This window comes from Sphaeramia orbicularis, chromosome 12 (genome assembly GCF_902148855.1).
Source record: "Sphaeramia orbicularis chromosome 12, fSphaOr1.1, whole genome shotgun sequence".
NCBI lineage: Eukaryota > Metazoa > Chordata > Actinopteri > Kurtiformes > Apogonidae > Sphaeramia > Sphaeramia orbicularis.
The window spans coordinates 30,579,794-30,601,310 of NC_043968.1; the positions used below are offsets into that span (position 1 = coordinate 30,579,794).

The window sequence follows — 21,517 nt, forward strand, 5'->3', positions numbered from 1 at the left end:
GATCACTCCGATTTGTACAGCCAGCATGTGTTACAGTGTTAATGTGTTAGTATCATACCCTTCGATTTTGTCGTATCACGCTGGGCAGCTGGTGCTTATCGCCTCATTAAAAATATTTCCCCACCCCCTTCCAATGAAAAACATCTTGTCCTCTACAAATACAGTATCTCAGCATGCATACATACATGAGGCTTGACAGGACCGCAGAGGCACCTGCTCCACATGCAAACACACTCACGTGCATGTTGTTAGGATGGTGAGGCATCTCTAAATCTGCACTGAGCCATGAACAACCATATGGAGGCTTTCTTCTTAGTTAAACTCACTGGATTGCTGCACGACAGTAGCCCTGGAAGGAGCTGTGCATTTTATTAGACACAGATGTAGGCTGTTTTGAACACTGATCTGTTGTTAAGGCAACATGCCTCTTTCTGCAACGTCACCACAGTCGTCTCAATTGTAGGGTGCAAGCCAAAAGGCAGCAAATTAACTTTCAATAACTGGATAGCATGCACAAACAGCTCCTCTGAGCTAAAATTAACACCATTGTTCAGCATTCCACACTGCAGAGTAAAATCTAGTTATGTTATCAGGTACTAAATATGAACATGTAAACACATACGTGCACTTAAAGGTAATTCTGTCACACATGCATGATAATAAAAGGGCAGTGATGCTCTCTAGAGCTTAGGGGAATGTTTCTGAGGGCAGTGAGGAAATGAACAGCGCGCATCACTTTTTGACATCGTGAAAACCACAGCTCATACTCACACTATAAAGGCATGTGTCTGTGTTACAGCAGCTACACAATGTACTCTGGTGTGTGTTTCTATGTGTTAAAGTACACAATTCTCATGTGCATGCATGCCAGCACTGTCTAAACAAGCCTAAACAAGAGGAAGTGTCAAAGTGGTCCCTGTGGACAGACAAGCTTCTGCCTCATCTGATTAACTCGCAGCCTAAGTAAAACGCACACACAGGAGAGATGTGCAGAGAGGAGGGTAGGAGAACAGATACCCTGAAGATAAATGGTAGCAGTGGACCATGGGGTCAATATTGACTTCGACCTCAGCAGCTATTTTCATCTCATTACCACACTGATCATAAGTCTTCCATTAGTGATGAGCATAGCCTACATGTTTGTGGAAAACTCGATGCCAGGGAGTCAAGAAGAAATGGCCTCATGCTGCTACTGTTACATGATACATTTCTCTCTAATTTTAAGTATAAAAAAACAGGAAAGACAAGAGAGGAGTGGGGGCTTTGGCACCAACCACCCTGAGTCTGATTTAGCCTAGTTTGACACACAACACATGAACACATAATAAAACACAAAACAGAGAGAATAAAAGAAGAATCACAAACAGATCAGACAGAGAGGATCTCAGCGGACTACAATCCCAAATGCTGTGTAGATAGTGTTCTGTACGTTCGCTTCACATCCCGGCCCAGTAGCCCTCATTCAGTTCTCCTCTTGCGAAGATAAAACAAAGAGCTCAGTGACAAGTACAGACAGAGAGACTGTATGAGAGACGAGAGAGAGCACTGAAGCATCAGTGACTTATTTGAGACAGTGGGAAGTCTATGAAAAGCATGGGACTGAATGAAAGGACCACAGTGTCAACCGTCTGCACTGAGCTGAAGGGCCGCTGGGTACAGGTCTGGATGTTAGATCTGTTCTCAGTTTCACTGTGTGGGGTCGAGGCACGGGAAGAAGCAGTGACTGGAACATGCACAGTCGCACAAACCGGACATGTATGTGTGCGGGTAGAAGCTCAAAAGCACACACACACTGACAGACGGTGATAGCCTCCGAGAACAGCCAGGCCAATTGAAGGCACTTCACAGGAAGTAGTGTGCAGTAACTCTGAAACACACACTTGTATACACATAGTAGCTCTACTCAAGGACACCCAGATGGCAGGTGCTACACAAATACAAGCCACTGGAGCATACCTTATTATCAGCTAAGGCAGCCAACCACCTTCCAAATCACTGTGTCACAATCAGAGCAAATCTGCAACTTTAGTTAACATAAAAAAATGGTGAAGTTAACAATCTTCCAGACTATAAATTCATTGATTTTGCTAAAACAGGACAAAAAATTACAAACTGCATATCACTGATTTCCTCCACCCTAAGGCTGTGACATACAGTACATGTTTCAGAGAAAGAATGAAATGGTATGTATATGAAATCAACAACATCTTGTTTACTCCTTCAAAAGATGAGTGATGTTCTCCATCACAGACAGGAAGGGGTCTCTCAGAGCTAAGTCAACAATTTAAAGGGAATCCTCTGAGGAGGTAAGCGCAGCAGCATGGAGATGACGGATGAATGGATAGATTTTTTAATGATAAGGATGGAGGGTGAAAGAGATGTTATTAAATTTGTGTAAATGCAGTATTTATGAAAAATGAATAGTACTGATTTTCAAGTCTCCACTTTTCACTAGTCTGTAAGCAGTGTAATATTCTGACGACCTAAACATGTGAAGGAATTCAACAGTGACATATTCACATACAGGGCATGCCATTGTGCATCAGGCAACTCTAAGCAAACGCAAAAGTTTGTAAGCTCTGCCATAAGTCTTTCCAAACCCAGAAGACAGGCCACTTAACATTCAGACTACAATGGAGCTGAACTAACAATGACAATATAGTGACAGTGCTGGTGGGCGTCTGAACCAAGAAATATGACAAGCAAGAATCTGTCATCTAGCCAAGCCTCAGAATAAAAATAAAAGGTTTTCATGTGATATGCATTCCGCTTTCCGTGAGCCACAAGATCTGGAGAATGAATGAGTGTGCGTGCATGTGTGTGTGTGTGTGTGTGTGTGTGTGTATGTGTGTGTGTGTCCATGTCTATATTGGCACCAATTCTCATTCTTTCCTATAAAATGAAGCTCTCACGCTGAAAACTGCATTTCAGGCTATGACAGCTGGATTCCATGGCTTGCTGGCATGCCAGCCCTGCTGACATCTGCTATAACTTATATCGGTAATAGACGTCAAAAATGCACTTAAAGAAATACGGCAAACTAATAAGGGAAAGGTAGTAAAGTCAATTTTGAGAAGTCTTCCACATGCCATCAAAAATGTCAAACAATAGGATATGTTATGCACAAACAGGGTGTATAGAACTACATCATGGAACTGATTTCTGTAACAGTGTCTAATGGGTTCTGTAGGAAATGTGTTTCCTTCCTTGTACGTGCAATAGTCACCTCATGTTGCTGTCAGGAAATGTATTCCTCACAAAAACACTCTTGAGAAGTGAATCACTCCTAAATTTGCTTTCATGTTGGTATGACGTCGATAAAACTAGGGTGAGCTGCTATAAACAAGGCGGGTGACTGTCTGAAACGGTTTACTGACTCCTCAACAGCAGTCTTTAGAATGGAGCCCTGTGTGCCCCTGTGCACTGCGCTGCTCTGTGTTTTTCAATGTATGGCCTGTGCATGCACGTGGTCAAACATTCCTGCAGGGCTAAGGGGTTCAGCTGTCGTCAGGGCTATTTTCCTGTGTGCTGCATGCCATTGGTAGATCAAGGAGGATTATTCCTGGGGTTGGACAACTTTAAAGCTGGAGGGATGGAGAGGAAAAATGAGAAAAAGAGAGAGAACCACAATGGTTTGGAACGACTTCTCCCAGGAATCAAAACTGGGCAAAAGGGACTGTGCAGAACCAAGCTGTGTTTGTCAAAGCAAACCACATAGGAGATCGCACAGCCAAGAGCTACACTGAGAGAGAGTAGAGGAGAGAGAGAGAGCAGCCACTCAAGCCATCTTACACCAGAAAAATAATTAACCAATCCTCAACCGTCACACAAGAAAATCCCTCATGCCTGCTTTGAATTTTGCTTTAGCTTGAGGAGCCGCTTCACACTTTGCCTTAATCTTGTCCATTACCAAGACTACATCACTGTGAACAAAGAGGCTGCTCTCCAATTTGTTTTATAATGGCTCTCGTCCTGTCAGGGACTCCAAATGGATGAGATTCCCAATTCCCCTACATATCCTTTAGACTAAATTGGAAGAAGGAGCAATGGTCAGCCAGACACTGGCTAAACTAGGCTAATTCAGATGCAGCAGGAAGACAGAAGCAGCTTGAGACACAGATCCAGAGAGTGAGAGGGTCAAAACTGATGGCCATGCTCAGCTAACTTGCTCATACTCTAGTCCGTACAGACAAAATCAATAGAGTGGAGTAAGAAAGTTGGAGGGGGCGATGAAAGAAAAAAAAAAAATGCCCCAGTTTCCTGATTTAGGTCAACGACAGTCGTGTGCACCCTTTTAGGCTGTCTGTAATTAAATAAAACTAGTTAAAAAGTCTGCAGAAGGCTCTGAACTTGAAGGAGGGAAGAAGAAGGAGAAGATGAGAGGAGAAGGAGGGACCAGTGATTAATTTCATCTTTGTTTTTCTCCTCCCACTTTTGCGAGTGAACACCATTACACAAAACCGAAAGGTAGCCTCATTTGTGTGCCCATTGAACGCCTGGTGCTCCCCAGGGGGAAGAAAGTATAAAGATTCTAATGAGCTACAGAGAGAGTTCCTGAAACACAAGTGGGCAGATAGAGACACAGTGGGACAACGCTCTACCAGCCTTGGTAGCTCAACTCAGAGCAGGAACTCCATGTGGACCATCTATTGACAGCCCATCAACCATCACATTCTCTGAGCCTGTGATTCTTTCTGCCTCACTACCTCTCCTCCTCAATATGAAGCATCCCTGCCTCTTGATTTACTTCCATTTTCTCCTCATGTATCTCCTGCATCTCATGATGCCTTTTGTTTGTTCCTCCATAATAGGGTTGCACGATATTGGAAAAAACTGACATTGCAATTTTTTTAACCCTGTAGTATACTTTGCGATATGCAAAAATACTAAGGAGGATATAATAGCTGTGTGGTGCCGAGATAAATGGTCAAACAAATCAGTTGTTTCCTGTCATTGTGGCAACAATTGCAAGGCACTGTCAACACAGAACACATGTTTCAGTATCATCCTTCTTGTAGCTGAAATAATTCCAGAAAATTAACGTTGCTTTTCTTTTTGGCCCCAAGTCTTCATTTACGGTGATTTTCTCTTTGTTCGTTGCTCATTTTTCAGTGTTGTTGCTAGCGACTCACTCCGAACTGATTAAGAACAATTGCGATTGGTGAATCACTGTGCGCATTGTGTGTCACATACCCATGAAATTAGATGAGAACACACTGAGTTCATTTGCCTCCTACATTGCAAGGCCTGCGATGTGACTATTGCGCACACGTACAGTATATTGCGATGACGATGCTCAAATGATATAATGTACAGCTCTACTTCATAGCAGTGTGTACTGACATATCACCACTTTGTAAATGTTTCATCTTACATGGTACACTTAACCATTAGGGAATTTTGCAAGAAAACTTCTACAATTCGTGTGTTACATAAACTATACCTTGGCTATCCCAAACACTAACTGAACAAAGACAAAACAAAGACATACGATACTTTTGATGTATGCTTGAAACTGGCAATTTACAGAGTATCTAAAGATGGATGTCAGAACCCTGTTTCCTCCCACTGTGAAAAATGAAGTCATTACAGTTGTCTATCACCTGTTTTTGTAACATCAAAAAACCTATCAAAACACACTGTGCGGAGAGATGTATAGTTGAAGACAAGAAGTCCAAAATCACATTTGAGAAAAATTTATTTTGTGAGGTTTTGAGGTTTTGGTTTGGCCGCGGTCATATAGAATAACATGGAGGGGATGGGTGTACAGCCAACCTCCAGGGGAAAAGCCTGGATGTTTTGGCTTCAAATTTCAAGAGCTCTCATGACATCCACCTTCTTATACTAATATACCACAGGTAAGTTTGTGTCTTTAGCTTATCTTTGTTAAAAAAAAATTGTATATGAATACATAGACACTGAGGAAGTAGACAGTGATGGTTGGTTTTGTGCTGGTTTAGCTTAACACTATATCTCACTGAAACACTAACAAACTCAAAATCAAATCAAGCATTTGTGTAACAAAAGCATTTAACAATCTTGCAAGTGACCTGTTAATCACACATAAAAACCAAAAACCAACAACCATCAAATCCTTCTATGAACCCAGAACTCTAATGAATGGAACCATAATGTAAAGATAGATCATAAAATATTGTGTCTTAACTCTAATTGCTTCAAGAAGTACATCAAATACCCAAAAAAGGGTGAAAATATACAAATATACCAGACATAAAATAGTGATACTCTAACTACAGGAAAATCAACACGAGTTAGTTTTGTTCTGCACTGAGCTGCACTCTCCACCTTCTCTGGAACTGCCATTCATTCAAACATTTGCTATTTTATTTGCACACAATATTACACACAAATGACATTCTAACTGCACATACTGTTTACTGCACTGTACATACTGTGTTTTACATTTCTTTTTTATATAGGCCTATTAGTCTTGATATACATATTCTTGACTGTTTTTATATTTTCTATCTAGCAGAGAACTACCTGTTTTGTGCACATAATGACAATAAACATTCTTGAATCTTAGCAGCTGGTACCTGAACAAGCCAATTCAGAATACGGCTGAGCCAAGATCAGATCATGATTAATCTTAATTTTTCATATGATCTACTTTTCAAAGGGATCACACAGATCATGTCATTAAAAACAGCGCTGTGAAAAATTTCCTACTCTGCTAATATTTGTTTTAAATGACCCAATTATTGTTTAATTAGAGTATTTGACAGAGAGTGTTGTACAAACCTATGGGCTTGTAGCATGAAAGTGTTTTATTTTTTTTAATCTTTTTATACTGATACTTTAGAGTCTGTCTCCTACTAAGTGTTTGGTTTCAGTCCACATTAACTTGCAGAGATCCTTTTGCTGCTGCTGAAGACATAACAATGAAGAGGTACCATAAGTCAGTGGGCTTATCTTAACAGCTTCTGAACTTTGACATGCAGTGGATCTGAATTACCCAGACGTTTAAGCTGCTGCTTATGCTTGTGTGAAAATGTTATTGATTCATTATGAAACTCCAGTGGGACAAATTAGGCTGCCACATTTGAGGTAATTAACAAAGACACTGCAGTCGTATGTACACAAGAGTTTAGTTCTTCTAAATCAGGGGTCTCAAACTCATTTTCTTTCGGGGCCACATTCAGCCCAATATGATCTCAAGTGGGCCGGACCAGTAAAATATTAGCAAAATAACCTATAAATAATGACAACTCCAAATTTTTGTCTGTGTTTTAGTGCAAAAAAACCCATTAAATTATGAAAATACTTACTTTTATAAACTATCTAAACAAAAATGATGTGAATAACTTCAAAAAACTGAAATTTCTGAAGAAAAATAGGTGCAATTTTAACAATATTATGCCTCAACTTACCATTTCTACATGTGCATTATGGATCGGATCTACAAAAACACTAAACACTTTGTAACAGGCAGAAAATTGTTAAAATTGGACTTCATTTTTTTTAAGACATTTCAGGTTGTTCATATTTGTTCAGGTTATTCACATTTTATTGTTAAAGGATAGTTTGTAAATGTAAATATTTTCATAATTCAATGTTATTTTTTTAATTTAATATTTTTTTCACATCAGAGAAGAAAATATGGAGTCGTTATTTTTTGTAGGTTATTTTGTTATTATTTTACTTGACATCATATTGGTCTGTATGTGGAACCTGAACTAAAATGAGTTTGACAGCCTTGACTGTGGAATTCAAATTCATCCCACGGGCCGGATTGGAACCTTTGGCGGGCCGCATTTGGCCCCAGGGCTGCATGTTTGAGACCCCTGATCTAAATGTTGTCAGTATTATAACAGATGTTCAACATGATGTAAAAATGCTAAAACCTCCAAAAACCAGAGTAAACTAGAGGTATACTTGTCAGCTGTTTGGTTGTAACCTGTCTACCTTTTATAACAAGTGAGAAAATTATGATTTACATTTGAGATGATAATTCTATGAAGACATGTAGTCTACAATGTAGGCAACTACTAATGTTCAGATTTAGAGAAATCTGTAGCATTCTCTGTTGTTTTTATAATGACAACAACATTAATACTTTGAGGGAAAACTGTCAAAAGATCTACCTGCTTTGTATACACTACAATTGCTGTCAAAAACATCCATTTATTGCTAGAACTTGCTCACATAAAAGCCGACGGGGGCTGAGCTGGTTCATGTAGCCTCAGCCACTGCCACCCAGACTGTTTTCTAGGTGGTGATGGTAAGGTTACTGGTGCATTAGGACAGTCTCTGCACAGAGGATTAGGGCAGCAGTCCAAATGAGGGTACGGGGGTGGGGGCTTGTGGGTGACGCGTCGCCACTGATGATGCCTGGAAACATTCCCCTACAAATCAATGGCCTGATTCCAAGCTCATTCAATCACTACCATTACCACACTAACCTCTGAACCTGATAGAAGCTGGAGGAAATGCAGTTTCAGAGCCTAGAAAATGGGCATATCCGAGTGCATCTGAGGATGATCAGTCAGTCGGTGACAACACCAAACATGTCAGCGTCTACTGACCAAAAGCTGCATATCTGATCAGAATCACAGGGAGACTACAACTTCCTTTTCTGCTTCAGGAGGCGGCAGTGGCATTAGCAACGATGTTAAAACATATGTCATAAATGTGTGCAGTGCTCCATGCTCCATTTGTGCATCAGTATTTTTAGCATCTCCATACTCATTATGTCAGCACAGCACGGCAGAAGGCCTGAGCTGGTCTGAGTGAAGTGGGAGAAAGACAGGAAGAAAGACAACGCACAGTTCAGCTTCAACTCACGCATCTGCTTAGGCATGCAATCCACTCGCATGTATCTGGCTGTGAAAAATGTGTTTTGCTTGTCACTAAACCAATTAAGATTTTTTTGGAGAAAGCAAATATGCCTTGTTTGACTGCTTTATATCAGCAAGTTCTCCAGATGCTGCGTAAACAATGTCAAGAGAATAGGATTCATGTTTCAAAGGCGCTTGACATGAATCACTGCTGTTAGGCTGTACCTGTGACAGGGTTTTGAAGCTAAACTAATGAAACAACATGAAAGCAGCTTTGTTCAAAAGCCCCGAGACTGAAAGATAATACTGAACTTCATGGTGACCATCAAGGTCAAAAAAGTCACCAATGACAAGTTGTTCAGTGAGATAAATGGGCAGAGAGATACCTGATCCAAAAGAGATTTCCATTATTGATCCATTAACAGCTGAGATTACTTCATGGGAAAATTCTTCTGGTGGGATTGCAGACTATTTTAAAATACAGATGCCCTTGGGACTGAAATAGAAACCTCCATAATCTCAGTGCTGTTAGTCACTTGACCAAGTTATGGTCAAAAGTGATGTTCTGACAATAAAACCTTGTAAAATGTTGACATTTGCTGACTTACATCCGCGCATATGTACTATTTTAAGCCAGCATCTGTATATTTTATCTGAGGCTAGTTCCGAACGCAAACTGCTTGTTAGCAAGAATAGCCCGGGGCCTCACAAGGTATGGGAACTATCCACTGAGAGGGAGGCTGCTTTAGGATCACGCTTTGTGCTCATGTTGTGTATATAACCAGCAAATGTACAAACAATAATCCCCCCCCACCACCACCACCCCATCATCTCTTCTGTAATACTGAACCAACTGCCTGAGGTGTTCATCCGCCAAAGTGCTTTTACTCTCCACACAAAGCGGGGGGTTTCCTTCACATTTCCCCTCTCGACCACACAAAGGGGATCCATTTCAACCACTTTTAGCATCGCCACTTTCCACTTTTAGGCCTTAACACTCATTCCCCTGTGGGTATGAAATGCTCAAGGAGGGAAATAAAGACACCAGGTGGATGCTTACTGTGGTTAGGGTTGTGGCAAAAAGGGTCGCCATGGTTGGAAATGATCTTTTCTGGAGAGTAAAACTGATGTCAATGCTTGACATGAGTGCAAAGGCAAAATAAAGTCGTAGCCGGTCTTATTCCAGCTTTTTTACTACATGACCTGTTCGGTGAGCTTTCAAAGTGCAGACAGGTACATGTCCTCCCTTTGGTTGGAGGCAGCTGCAGTTTTTCCTTGCATCCAGTGTTAATACTAAGCTTAGCTAATGTGCTGCAGGCCATAACCTTATATTCCACAGTCAGAAAAGTGCTCGCAATATTTCCAACTCTCTGGAAGAAAACAACATTTGAACTTACTTCTCACGCTGTCAAACAGTTCCTTTAAGGGTATACTTGTGTGTTTGCTTTGATAAATATTTTAAGGATCTGGAGCTAGTGTTTACAGCCGTTGATACTGTTTAGCTGTAACACCGGGTAATACAGATACAAAAGCAGAGGTTATATCAGGTAAATATGAGTGCAAAACTGATGCCGTCGTAACATATTGACCCATTAAGCATCTCTTTCTCAGACGATAGAAGACAATCACTGTTCCAATCCCTATGCAAATGCCAGAGGATGAGTACAAACAAAACAAATCAACTGCACAGTGCCTATGTTTGGTGTCACTGAGAGAATACTGTTAAGGCCTCATTCAATCAATATGAGATGCAGGAAGTGGGAAGAGAGACAAACTCAGACAAACAAAACTTCAAATGATCCAGTGGCTCAGATGTTGAGGGGGCTTATTAATTTGAGACAAGTATTTAACTTAGAAAACTGTTTCTGTCTCTGCGTGGTTTGAAGGCTTCCCTCTTAGCTGCATAAACAGCCTAAATAGGAGCAGTCCCTGAAGAGAGGCTGGGTTGTAAGAAGTGAACTGGGTCGCAGTTGGAGGTTTAGTCAACCTGATGAATTAAACAGACTCTCTGAGGCAAAAAAAAAAAAAAAACTACTCTAAAAACACCCACGCAATTAATTTAAGAATTCATAACCAGTCAGTTTTCTCAGATTTGTCACTAAGATCTAAATTTTGTGACTCCTGTGACCACTCATACATTTTAATAAAGAGCCACCTCCTTTAGCACATGCAAAATACAATACATCATATAGTTTCGTCCATGGATAACGCTATTTCAATCAGCTGTGCAGTCTTGCATGCTAGAAATCAATTGCAATCAGTGTGAAGACTTCAGTCTCTTCAAACTGACTGAAAAAGGAGCCGTGACCAAAGTGAGCAAGCAAGCGGCGGTGGGCTGCAATGAAAAGCCCTTTTGAAAGTCAACCTGACATTAAACTGGCTTTTCTGTGCACACAGGCTGAGAGGAAGTGAGGAGGGCTGACAGACGGGAGGTGAGCAGCATGGGCGGCGAGCCAGCGCCTCGCATGCATGCAGCAGGTTGAACTGCAGAGGAGAGCCAGGCCGTTGTTTCAAAGGTGGCAAGAAGTCAGCACAGCCAGAGCAGGAAACAGATCGTTCACACGCACAGCCCCTCACACCACCGAGAGGACAAAAAGCAAATCCAGAGCCTATTTAAACAGTGATTAAACCGCATTAGTCAGGTACGCAAACTGAGGTTGGAGAGATACTGTTCCTCCCACTATGATCTACAGAGACACGGACAGAGCGGTAGAGAAGACGGAGAGAAATCCACAGCGATCAATGTCACTGCCACAACTCTTAAGCCCACAGTCAATACACTACTAATATGGAATACTTGTGGTCTGTGTGTGCAAGCATCTCTATTTGCCGTAGAGATTTTCACGGTCAATCCCCCACTGACCATAACTAATGCTGTGCTCTGATGATGTGTGTACACCGCCTGAGTGGAGATAAAGACAAAATGAAGACTGCACAATCCACACTGTCAGAGAGTATAGAAAAAAAGAATTAAAATCAGTGGATAAACAGACAAGGCTGCATATTCACTGTTATGTCATTTTCCCACTGTGTCAAAAGATATAAAACCAAACCCAAGTAAACGTGAACATACCATCTGTTTACCAGCTACATACACTTGATCGACACGTTATCATAAAATGAGGAATCTGCTCACAGCACGTCTATGTCTGCTTAATCTGAAAAACAGATATGTTATGATTTCATATTGTACAACTGCGACATCTTCAATTTGACTGTTTGAAATCACATTTCAGAGTGATGTGTTTCCACTGAAAGGAAACAGAGGATGATTCGATAGGGAGTAGAAAAAGTAGCACAACAAAAAGACGTACAATATCCACTACGGCTCTCCTCGAAAGCCTGTAGGGCGTCTGGAGTGCTTTATCATCTTCACATTTCCAGTCCACTGAGGCTGTTACAAACACATAACCAAAAGCACAGCACACAAACATGCACACAAGCACCATTAGACACACAGAAAAAAAAAACATAGCCACAAATATGCATGTATTGACACATGCACAAGCAAACACACACTATCTAGGGATATCTGGGACAGGTAAGTATGGATTTAGAGGAGGGAAGGTGAAAAAAATAAAAGGAAAAAGATGCATGTGGAAAAGAGATAAAGGTTGAATAGAATGAGACACAGATCTGTGGGATGTGGGCTACAGAAAAAAAAAGGGGAAACGCCAAACAGAAAAGGAATGAATGAGGGATGAATGAGGAAAAAAAAGCGGCAGAGTGTGAGATAAGGGTCATCACAGCGTAACCTGCTGTCTCTGGAAATAGTTCACTCTGCAGGATAGAGCTGGAGAATGCAGGGGGAGAGAGAAAAGGCTACAAAGGCAGGAAACAGGAAGCACAAGGAATCAGATTCAGTATACAACAAATTAACGTATATAACATAAGAGGGGGAACACAAGGCAGCGAGTGGTTAACGGTAATGTAAGTGAAGGCCCAGTCAAGGTCGAGCAATGACGTCTCAAAGCGTTGTGTCTGAGAGACCTTTCACCCTCTTCCTCTGTCTGTCCTGCTGACATTAATCCAGACTGTCACCCTACTGATAAACTCCTGACGCTGTCCTCAGTGACCGCACCAGGCTGCGTTGCTTTTCACTGAGTTCAGCTGTACTTGCAGATAGAGCTGGTAGATATATAGAATTAATTCAATTAATTTAAGTTTTGACACAATGTGACAAACGGCTGAATCGCAAAACTGAGATGAGTGCATCCTCAGCTGTCAGTCAAACACCAACGGCAGTGCTTCCTTAACAGAAGTGTAGGCTGTTGCCGTTTCCTTGGAGACGCCTGCACGTGTGAGCTTTGCCAGTCAACAAAAAGCAACCACAGCCGATGTAGACGATGAAAAATATCAAAAAAGTAGTCATGTTTCTTCAGTGATACGGAAATGGTTTGGTTTTGCAATGTTTGATGTGGAACAGACCACCATGGCGAGAGAAGTTTATAAAAAAGTCCAAGAGTCCTTTTAGAGCCTGGCTAAAAAAACTAAATAAACAGGCAGAAACTGTCCATTGAATAATTAATGCAATGACTAATATGTTTCAGCAACAAATTCTTTAAACCTAACTGATACAGGGAGTAGCTTTTCGTTTATTAAACAACCATCAGTTTGCTAGAAAGCACAAAAATTCATCAAAGTTTCATCAGACTCAAACAGAGAGTTTATCGAGGAGCATGAGATGTCATTTTCACACATGGATGGGCCACAGAAGAGTCCAGACGTGAACCCCATTGAGAATCTTTAGGATGTGATGGACAACACTTTCCACAGTGATCTACCTCTGATTTCATCTATGCAAGATCTTGGGGAAAAAAATGAATGCAACTCCGGACGTAAAAACTTAATTGACATAGACCAGTGGTTCTTAACCTGGGTTCGATCGAACCCTAGGGGTTCGGTGAGTCAGTCTCAGGGGTTCGGCGGAGGTTAAGACACACACTTGACTCAATAGTCAGGTGTGTGTGTCGGGCTAGGTCCGTGTATGTAAACAAACGGCTTCGGAGACTCTTTCTCTGATTGACATCCAATATACGCAGTGTATTGTTGTTGCTTATAGCACTACAACACATCCGGAAGTGTTTATAATCTCTTGAATTATTTGAGTATTTTCCACATCGTTGTCATGACTTTTGCTACTTCCTGTTAACCACAGAGGCAGCCATGTGTAGCATTTGATGCACGGTTCATTTTGTGCACCAGTAAAACATATACCTGTGTCTTGAATTTGAAAAAAATCATATTTTATTTTTTAATAAAGAAGGGTTCGGTGAATGCGCATATGAAACTGGTGGGGTTCAGTACCTCCAACAAGGTTAAGAACCACTGACATAGACTTTGACACTGCATAAATATAGCAAAGAGGATGCCATGGTGAATGTGTTCTCTAATCAAAGTTAAAGGTGGACCTATGAAATGTTGCATGTGGGACTTTTTTTGGCCAGACTGAGAAGATTTATTGTGAATATAGTCTCTTTCCCACAGCACTTCTGTTACGTGAATATGTCACCTTTATTCCGGTTCAACATCTGTGTAAACAAAATGGTGGGATAATTTGGTCATCTGGACCTTTATCCTGGAGATAGTAACAGAGTCATGATAAAGGTGGAATCATGATTTGAAAATGAGTGCAGGCTGTGTACAGTAAACAAACATATCAAGACAACCAGAAAGATGACAAACTGGGGAGACACCCAGATCCGTTGTCACTTCAGGCAGAGGACTCTATCCATGCTAACATTTGTGGAACGCTGAAAGACAGGCCAACTCTGGAGGGGTTAGGAACACTGCTATGCTTGGGGAATTTCCAACGTAGAAGTTATATGTCACACTATACACTGTGCTGCTTCACCGCCCCTTTGATTCCAGAACACAGGTCCACTATGTAAAAGTCCAGCCAATCTCACCTCTGTTACTCCTTGTCTGTGGAAATCGGTCATTAGTGGAAAAAAGGTGGAATCACCATCTCACCTTTTTTCCGGGATCTCTGTGTAAAAGTGTCTAATGTTTCTCCAGTCATTGGCTACCAGTAATGATCAGTTTTATTTACAATTCATTTTATTTCTTGACAAATAATAGACACCAGAAGGTTTTTTTTTTTTTTCTATCGTTATTTGTTGATCTATAGCACGTTTCTGATTTTGCTCCACTTGTTTATTGAACATTATTGATTCTTTGTTTACACTGGGACTGTACTAGCGCTCAATATTCAACCGTTTCCATTAATATGACACGTGCGTACATCGCAGAGCCACAGCAGGCACTATAAGAAGAGGATGAAAAGATGCTCTGCAGAAAAATTGTCCCAAAGTAGGGTCAATCATCCCACAGCGACACAGATTACACACCAAAGAACAAGAAAGAAGTGGACCAAAGTGAACAGTATGTGCCTCATCTAGTTACAGATACCCCGCTGTGGCTGCGAATGAGTGTTAGAAGCCAACTCTATATTCAAGATATAACAGGATAATTTAAGACAGAGACAACCATTAGCTTTTCATACTCTTAAATAATGCATATGTCCTAACAGCAGACTTCCAACACTTTATTAAGCATCAGTAATACATTAATGATGTAAGGTTTAACTGAAATACACCATAACCATTACTTTTTATTAGTACATTAATAATAAATTAAGCACACTGCTTTTAGTAACTTGTCAGTACACAGAGGTAGCTATTACTAAAGTGAGCTTTAATGGGAAAATGGATGCCTTGAGGTCATTCTGATGCACCGGGTCAGCCACACAAACGCTGACACAAATCAATGTACACTTCCTTTATGGTCAATATGTGCAACCCTGGATTACAGCCACAGGACACCGATAACAGTGAGACCGTACCAGTTGTGCTGATGCATGACGGCATCCAGGCAATCTTTTATCGCTATAAATGAGTGCAAAAAACAAGTGTCTCCTGATGCATAAACAGCTCTTCTCACCTGCCAATCATAGTGATTGTCACTGGCAGACGCCCTTCGTTTATGAAAATGGCGTGTCAGTCATTTTCCCCCCAGCCCACACAGATGATACAAACATGCGCGCACGCTCTTCAGTTGCCTATAATACAGGACGCTACGGATCGGACAAGTTGATGAATTCCGATTAGGACATATTCCATTAACCTGTCTCATGCAGGGATCACGGATTGATATCATGGAGGAGAAAGCACAATCATAGTAGATCAAACAGGCCTGCTACAAAGGTGTAGACTTTCATAACAGTAAGCTAGCCAAGAAGGAGAGTAAAGTGTTACATGAGAAAATCACACATTTTATTCACAATCTCAAAGCTATTCTTCACTAACTACTTGAAAACAAAATGTTGGCAAACGTGCTGACCATTATATTCAAACCGAGAAAAGCATTATAATACAAATGTTACATCACTTTAATATTCATTTTACAGAGAAAGAGCACAAGTGATTGAAGGATGCCTACCAGACAGACAGGCACCTCAAAGTAATTATTCATGCCAAGCCAGAGTGATATAATGGCCGTTAAGACCGCCGTATGCATTCTGATAAACCACGAATCACTGAACCATCTCAGAGTCGCAGCATCATCTCCCTACAGCGAGCATGCTAGGACACCACTGGAGTGGAAATGCAGGAAAGCCACCCCCAGCTGCCTGTCAAGACATTATACATGGATGTGGACAGACGATTACAGCATACTGGTTTGTGTGTGCGTCACACACTCGCATGGGATTCACAATGGTGGGCCTATTGTGTGTAGTGAGGAAAAACTGAAAAGAAATAAAGAGAAAATATCTTTATTTCAGCCAAACATGACCGACACTCACACAATTGTCTCCTTGTCCAGTGTCTAGGGTTGTTGAATCTAAACAAACAGACAATACTTGTGTGGTTCTGGTGCTTTCTTTCATAATTGTGGGCTCCATAATAAATAGAGCATGCTTTAATTGAATAACACAAACAATCAGTGAGGGCATTTTTCCAGCTCTGTCCTCATGTCTCAGGCCATGTTGGAGCTACAATGCCTATTATTGTCACTGTGAATCAGTGATGAATAAAACACTCACTGAGCCTGTCATATGTCACATGTCTATGTAGATTTATTTAACCCTTAAATGATGCACACACTAGGGAACAGCTTGTACATGGTGGTTTCAGTGATTTTTTTGTATTATTTTCTGCATCTGCTCAATTCACCAGGGAGCCTCGTACAGACTGCATCCATGTTGAATGATTACACTGGACTAGTATGTGTGCAAATGTGTGCACACGTAGAGGAGACGGGGTCCTATCTCTGCAGCGGGCGACGAAGCAATTACAAGCTGGTAGGCTTCATCTCGCCACGCCCCCTCCCCCCACCCTTTCCCATACATCGCCCTGGGGCTTGCTGCATTAGGGAATCATGGGTATAATGGTGGAATGGGCCTCAGGGCCCCCTCCAAAACAACCTGCTAATCCCCTATGGAGTGGAGGGCGGGATGGGAGTATGGGTTTAGGGGTAACGGGGCAGGCAGACACCCCGACAATGAGTACACCCCTGACACGCGCCAGCACCCTCAACCACCCATCACTCCCTCCTCCACCTCCCTATCAAGCACAGTGACATTCCCCAAGGGAGGAACAAGTGCTGTCAGCCGCAGGATGGCAGGAAAGCCCCAGGTCTGACCCCAGTCCCCCTTCGCTGAGGTCAGACCAGGCAAAAAGGTTCAGTTTTCTGGCTTTATCTGTGAACACTGAAGCAGGGCTCTTACCAAATCTAGCTTCTCCATTCAACCATTATTGGAAAATTCAACACGCACACAAATGCAAACCAGCTCGTTAAAATGGTTTAATTATGTGTCTAAATTATGATGAGCAATGACACGCTTGATTGGTTGTATCAAAGGGCCTTAATGAGGGGAAAGGCCTCTTCTCTCTGTCTACAGCATTAACTCTGTGTCTGTTTAAGTCCTACTAAACATGACACAGTGATGCCTCAAGTGCTTCAGTCAAAGTGCATTCAGTGACATTTGAGACAGATATTATTTCATCTACTTACAGCACCAGAAAAATATCTGAAATAAGCTAATAAGCTCTGTCCTCCTGGTTCTGTTGTTTCAACTTGGCACCATCTAACTTTAGGCCCTCTCTTCCCTCTTACCCTGCTTGATCTCATCATTTTCACAGGCAACCTAAGCCATCTTTTTGTTCGGCGACATGACTTTGATATTAAAGAATGCCCCCCTTGGCTCGGCCTAATGTCTCCATATCCCAATCCCAGCTAGTCCATTTAAGAATCAGATAATAACATCATGTCATCAATCTTCCAGCCTTCTTGCTTCAGGTTAAAAACCAGTAATCACTTCACTGGTGGGCTAATGGGCGCCTTAACATCAACTCACCAAGAGTCCATTCATATTTCATCATTGGCTGTGGCCTCGTCCTCCCTAGGCCCATTTTGCTAGTAAGGCGAATCGACATCAAACACAGCAACCTTCCAATTAGACAGTGAGGCACAGTGATCACATCTCGATTTGGCCTGAGATCAAATGTTCCTGCAAGGATCCAAGGAATTTCAAGCCCTTTTAGTTACCCAGCCTCCGTGGTAAAAAGGGGATAAAATGTTCACTGAAAGCACCTGGAGGAGATCACATTTAAAATGGCTAACGTAGGGACTTAGTTGTATCAATATTTAGATATCACAGTGCTTCTACATCATGGATATTCATGAAAAACTCAACTGATCGGGAAAGAAAAGTGAAAACAAACGTTAATGTGGTTAATACTAAGACAACACTTCAGATACCTGTGAGTGGCAACAGCTGCCTCTCCTGGCATGAATAATTTAGGATGAGAAGATTCCATGTTATTTTCTGCCCCCACCAGGGGATCAATGGTCATTTAAAGATCATTACTTGTATGACGTCATTTTGCCACTGGGATAAACATTCGGTTTGATGTGGTTTAGATTTTGCACTGTGTGTAGCTAAACTGCAGTACTTACGCCAAACTAAAAGCAAACACAATACCTCACTGAAGGTTACACTTTCATTTCTGCTTGGCTACTGAGTTTACAATTAATGATACGTCTCAAACACTCAGCGGTCTGTCAGATTGATCGGCATTGATCCTCTTAAACAGGATGACTGACATGTTCACTGATTCAACAAAGAAACAATGACAAGCAAGACAGATCCAAGGATGCAAAAACTTTATACTCCAACAACTTACTCCACACAGTCTGACACAATAATGCTGTTACCCTGACCTGTCCCACAAAACAACTTCTCCTTATATCTTGTGTGTGTGAGCGTGTCATAATCTAACCCAAATTTCACAACAGGAAAACAGCCTGGTTCCTTCCTGAAAAGAATCAGGCCACAAATAAGTGCACTGCTGCCAAAACATGTTAAAAAATTAAATCACAGCCAATTAAAGCAGTCATATTGCTGTTATTGAGGATAAAGGATAAAGAGCTTTAATCCAATTAGTACCCCCCCACCCCCCTGCAGTTTGGGGACAATAGTGAGTATTTAGCTTTCAAAATAAATGTCTTCCCTTCATCCAACAAAGTGAACTCTGACAGGACAAGTAGGATTAAGAAGTAAAATTGAATAAATTCACTTTGCCTTATCAAAATAAGCTCAGGGGGAAACGGTCCGGCCCGTGGATTAAGTATATTATAACCTATCTGCTGTGTGACTGAGGTCAGGTCTGTAACACCACAGACAGGGAAGGGAAACAAGTCCACCAGGGAAAAATTTAGCAAAGCAGTCAAGTCACCAGACTGCAATATGTGACAGTGAGGCCAAAGGCTAGGTTCTGGTTCACTGTGCTTCGTTGATTTCAGGTCATGGCTGTAAGGTGGCACACGGTGCATTTATGGACAGTAAACAACATTTACAGCAGCTTGACAGGTTTGTTATGCAACCAGACACATAAAAACACTAAATTCACAGTTGGTAAAAAAGGAAGAGGATTTCATGACTGACACATCTATTATAAAAACATAAAAAAACAAATCACAGCGTCATTTTTGGAGTTTCGTCCTCAAAGCAGTTTTCTAACATCCTGCAGAATTCTAAAATGATTGCAGGCTTGTCTTCACTGTAGCTGTGGGATCATGTAGGGACTGGAGCGTCACACACAGCAGACCCACATCTCCAGGGAATATTATGATGAGACATTTAAGCCGCCTGCCTCTCAGTAGCCACATCTAAATGAATTTGATCATTTTCTATACTGGTAAAGACAGCTAGAGGGAAGATTTAAAGAACCAATCATATCATTAGGATCAACTGTGTGGATTTTTCCTGCATATTTATTAACATTGGTTTTGCTGTTGTGGCTTGTTTGTCTCACTTCAGTGTTTGATCCACAGCCCCGACATCCTGGAACAATGCACCGGATAATATGATGCACACATCTCCAGGTATAGACACTGAGACTCCAACTCTTACAATGTTAGATTTTTACAAAGCATGGTCAAAAAAAATAAGATATTATTCATTATTATTATTATTAGTTCTTTCGAAGAATAAGCAGAGATTGAATAAATTATTTCAGACAGTGGACAGTGTCAGTAGCTGTTTTTTTTTTTTCTCTCCATTGAAACAAACACAATCTTGTAAAAGCACAAACAATGCGCTCGGTATAGAGATGCCCTAGTATTTATTCCTTGAGGAGATGGGTCATAGAAAAAAAAAAAATATTGGAGGAAAAAAAAAAAAAAAAAAATTGAAAAAAATCCAAATGTAGCTGCTCATTTGGCAAACCATGGGGGGTCAGAGCAACAACCTATGCTTTGCAATGTGGCACTCAGATGAAATCCAAGCTCCCTTCACGGACTGTATGAAAGAGAACTGATGCTGCCTTACAGAAAGAAACACACTCAGTAAAAACAAATCGCACTGCTGGAAACCATCGCAGAGCCTGTTCACCTCCACACACTAACACATGCCCTACAGCTGAACAGACAGCAGTTTTAGATCACAAATACATGAAGGGAATAAACTTACCGACGCCGTATTTTTCATGTTCTGTAGGTATCCACATATTTACGGTCGGTGCATTTAAGTGAGCGGTCGGAGCAGCAGTGAAAAGCAGGCTTTGGGTGCTGTGTAACGCATTCTATTGGTGTGCTTTCCTCCGGTCTGTAGTAGGAGTCATTGTTTAGGTTACAGACGGAGAAAGCGCTGCTGCTGCTGCTGCTGCTGCTGCTTGGAGCGGTACGGAGACGTGCTGCCTTCACGTACTGTAGGAAATATGAATGTCATTAAAGCTGCGCTCTGGAGGATTGCAGCCTAAAACGAGATTTAATCAGTATACCTTTTTACTATCAGCTTTTATTGCAGCTTCTTTTTTGTATCCTATTCTATTTTTTCTATTATCTTTAACCCTTTCATGCATGAATTATGAGAAACTTAGTCGAGATTTTTTTCCTGAGTGTTTTTATTCCTCTTTAGGCATGAAAAAAAACAAACAAACAATGCAATTGAAAAAAATTTATGACCCTATTTTTTATGGAATTACAAAAATTTCCTCTCAGCTGGACACCATGCTTTTATATTTAAAACTCATCATCAGAAAGTGATATAATGTGTGAAAACTATGAAATAAAAACCTTTTTCACGCAGCTAATCTGATGTTTTCTCACATTTTAACATACTCAAATACTAGTTATGACTCACTTCATGGAGATAAAATGGAAAAAAAAAAAAAAAAAAAAGAACCTTTTTTGATTAAGAAAACTGTTAATTACAG

General features: G+C 41.1%; 1 protein-coding gene across 5 annotated transcripts in view; it reads right to left on the bottom strand.

The window, feature by feature from the left end:
- The window catches only part of dock4b (dedicator of cytokinesis 4b), a 163,404-nt gene extending 142,429 nt beyond the window's left edge, over window positions 1–20,975 (bottom strand). For 4 of the 5 annotated variants that reach the window (XM_030149281.1, XM_030149279.1, XM_030149282.1 and 1 more), the window contains exon 1: window positions 20,773–20,974. In XM_030149281.1, the coding sequence (XP_030005141.1) occupies window positions 20,773–20,809 (37 nt within the window). In that variant the 5' untranslated portion in view covers window positions 20,810–20,974. Of the gene's footprint in view, window positions 1–20,772 lie in introns of all 5 variants that reach the window. The other variant, XM_030149278.1, reaches the window with a different exon arrangement.
- Window positions 20,976–21,517: the final 542 nt, after the last annotated feature.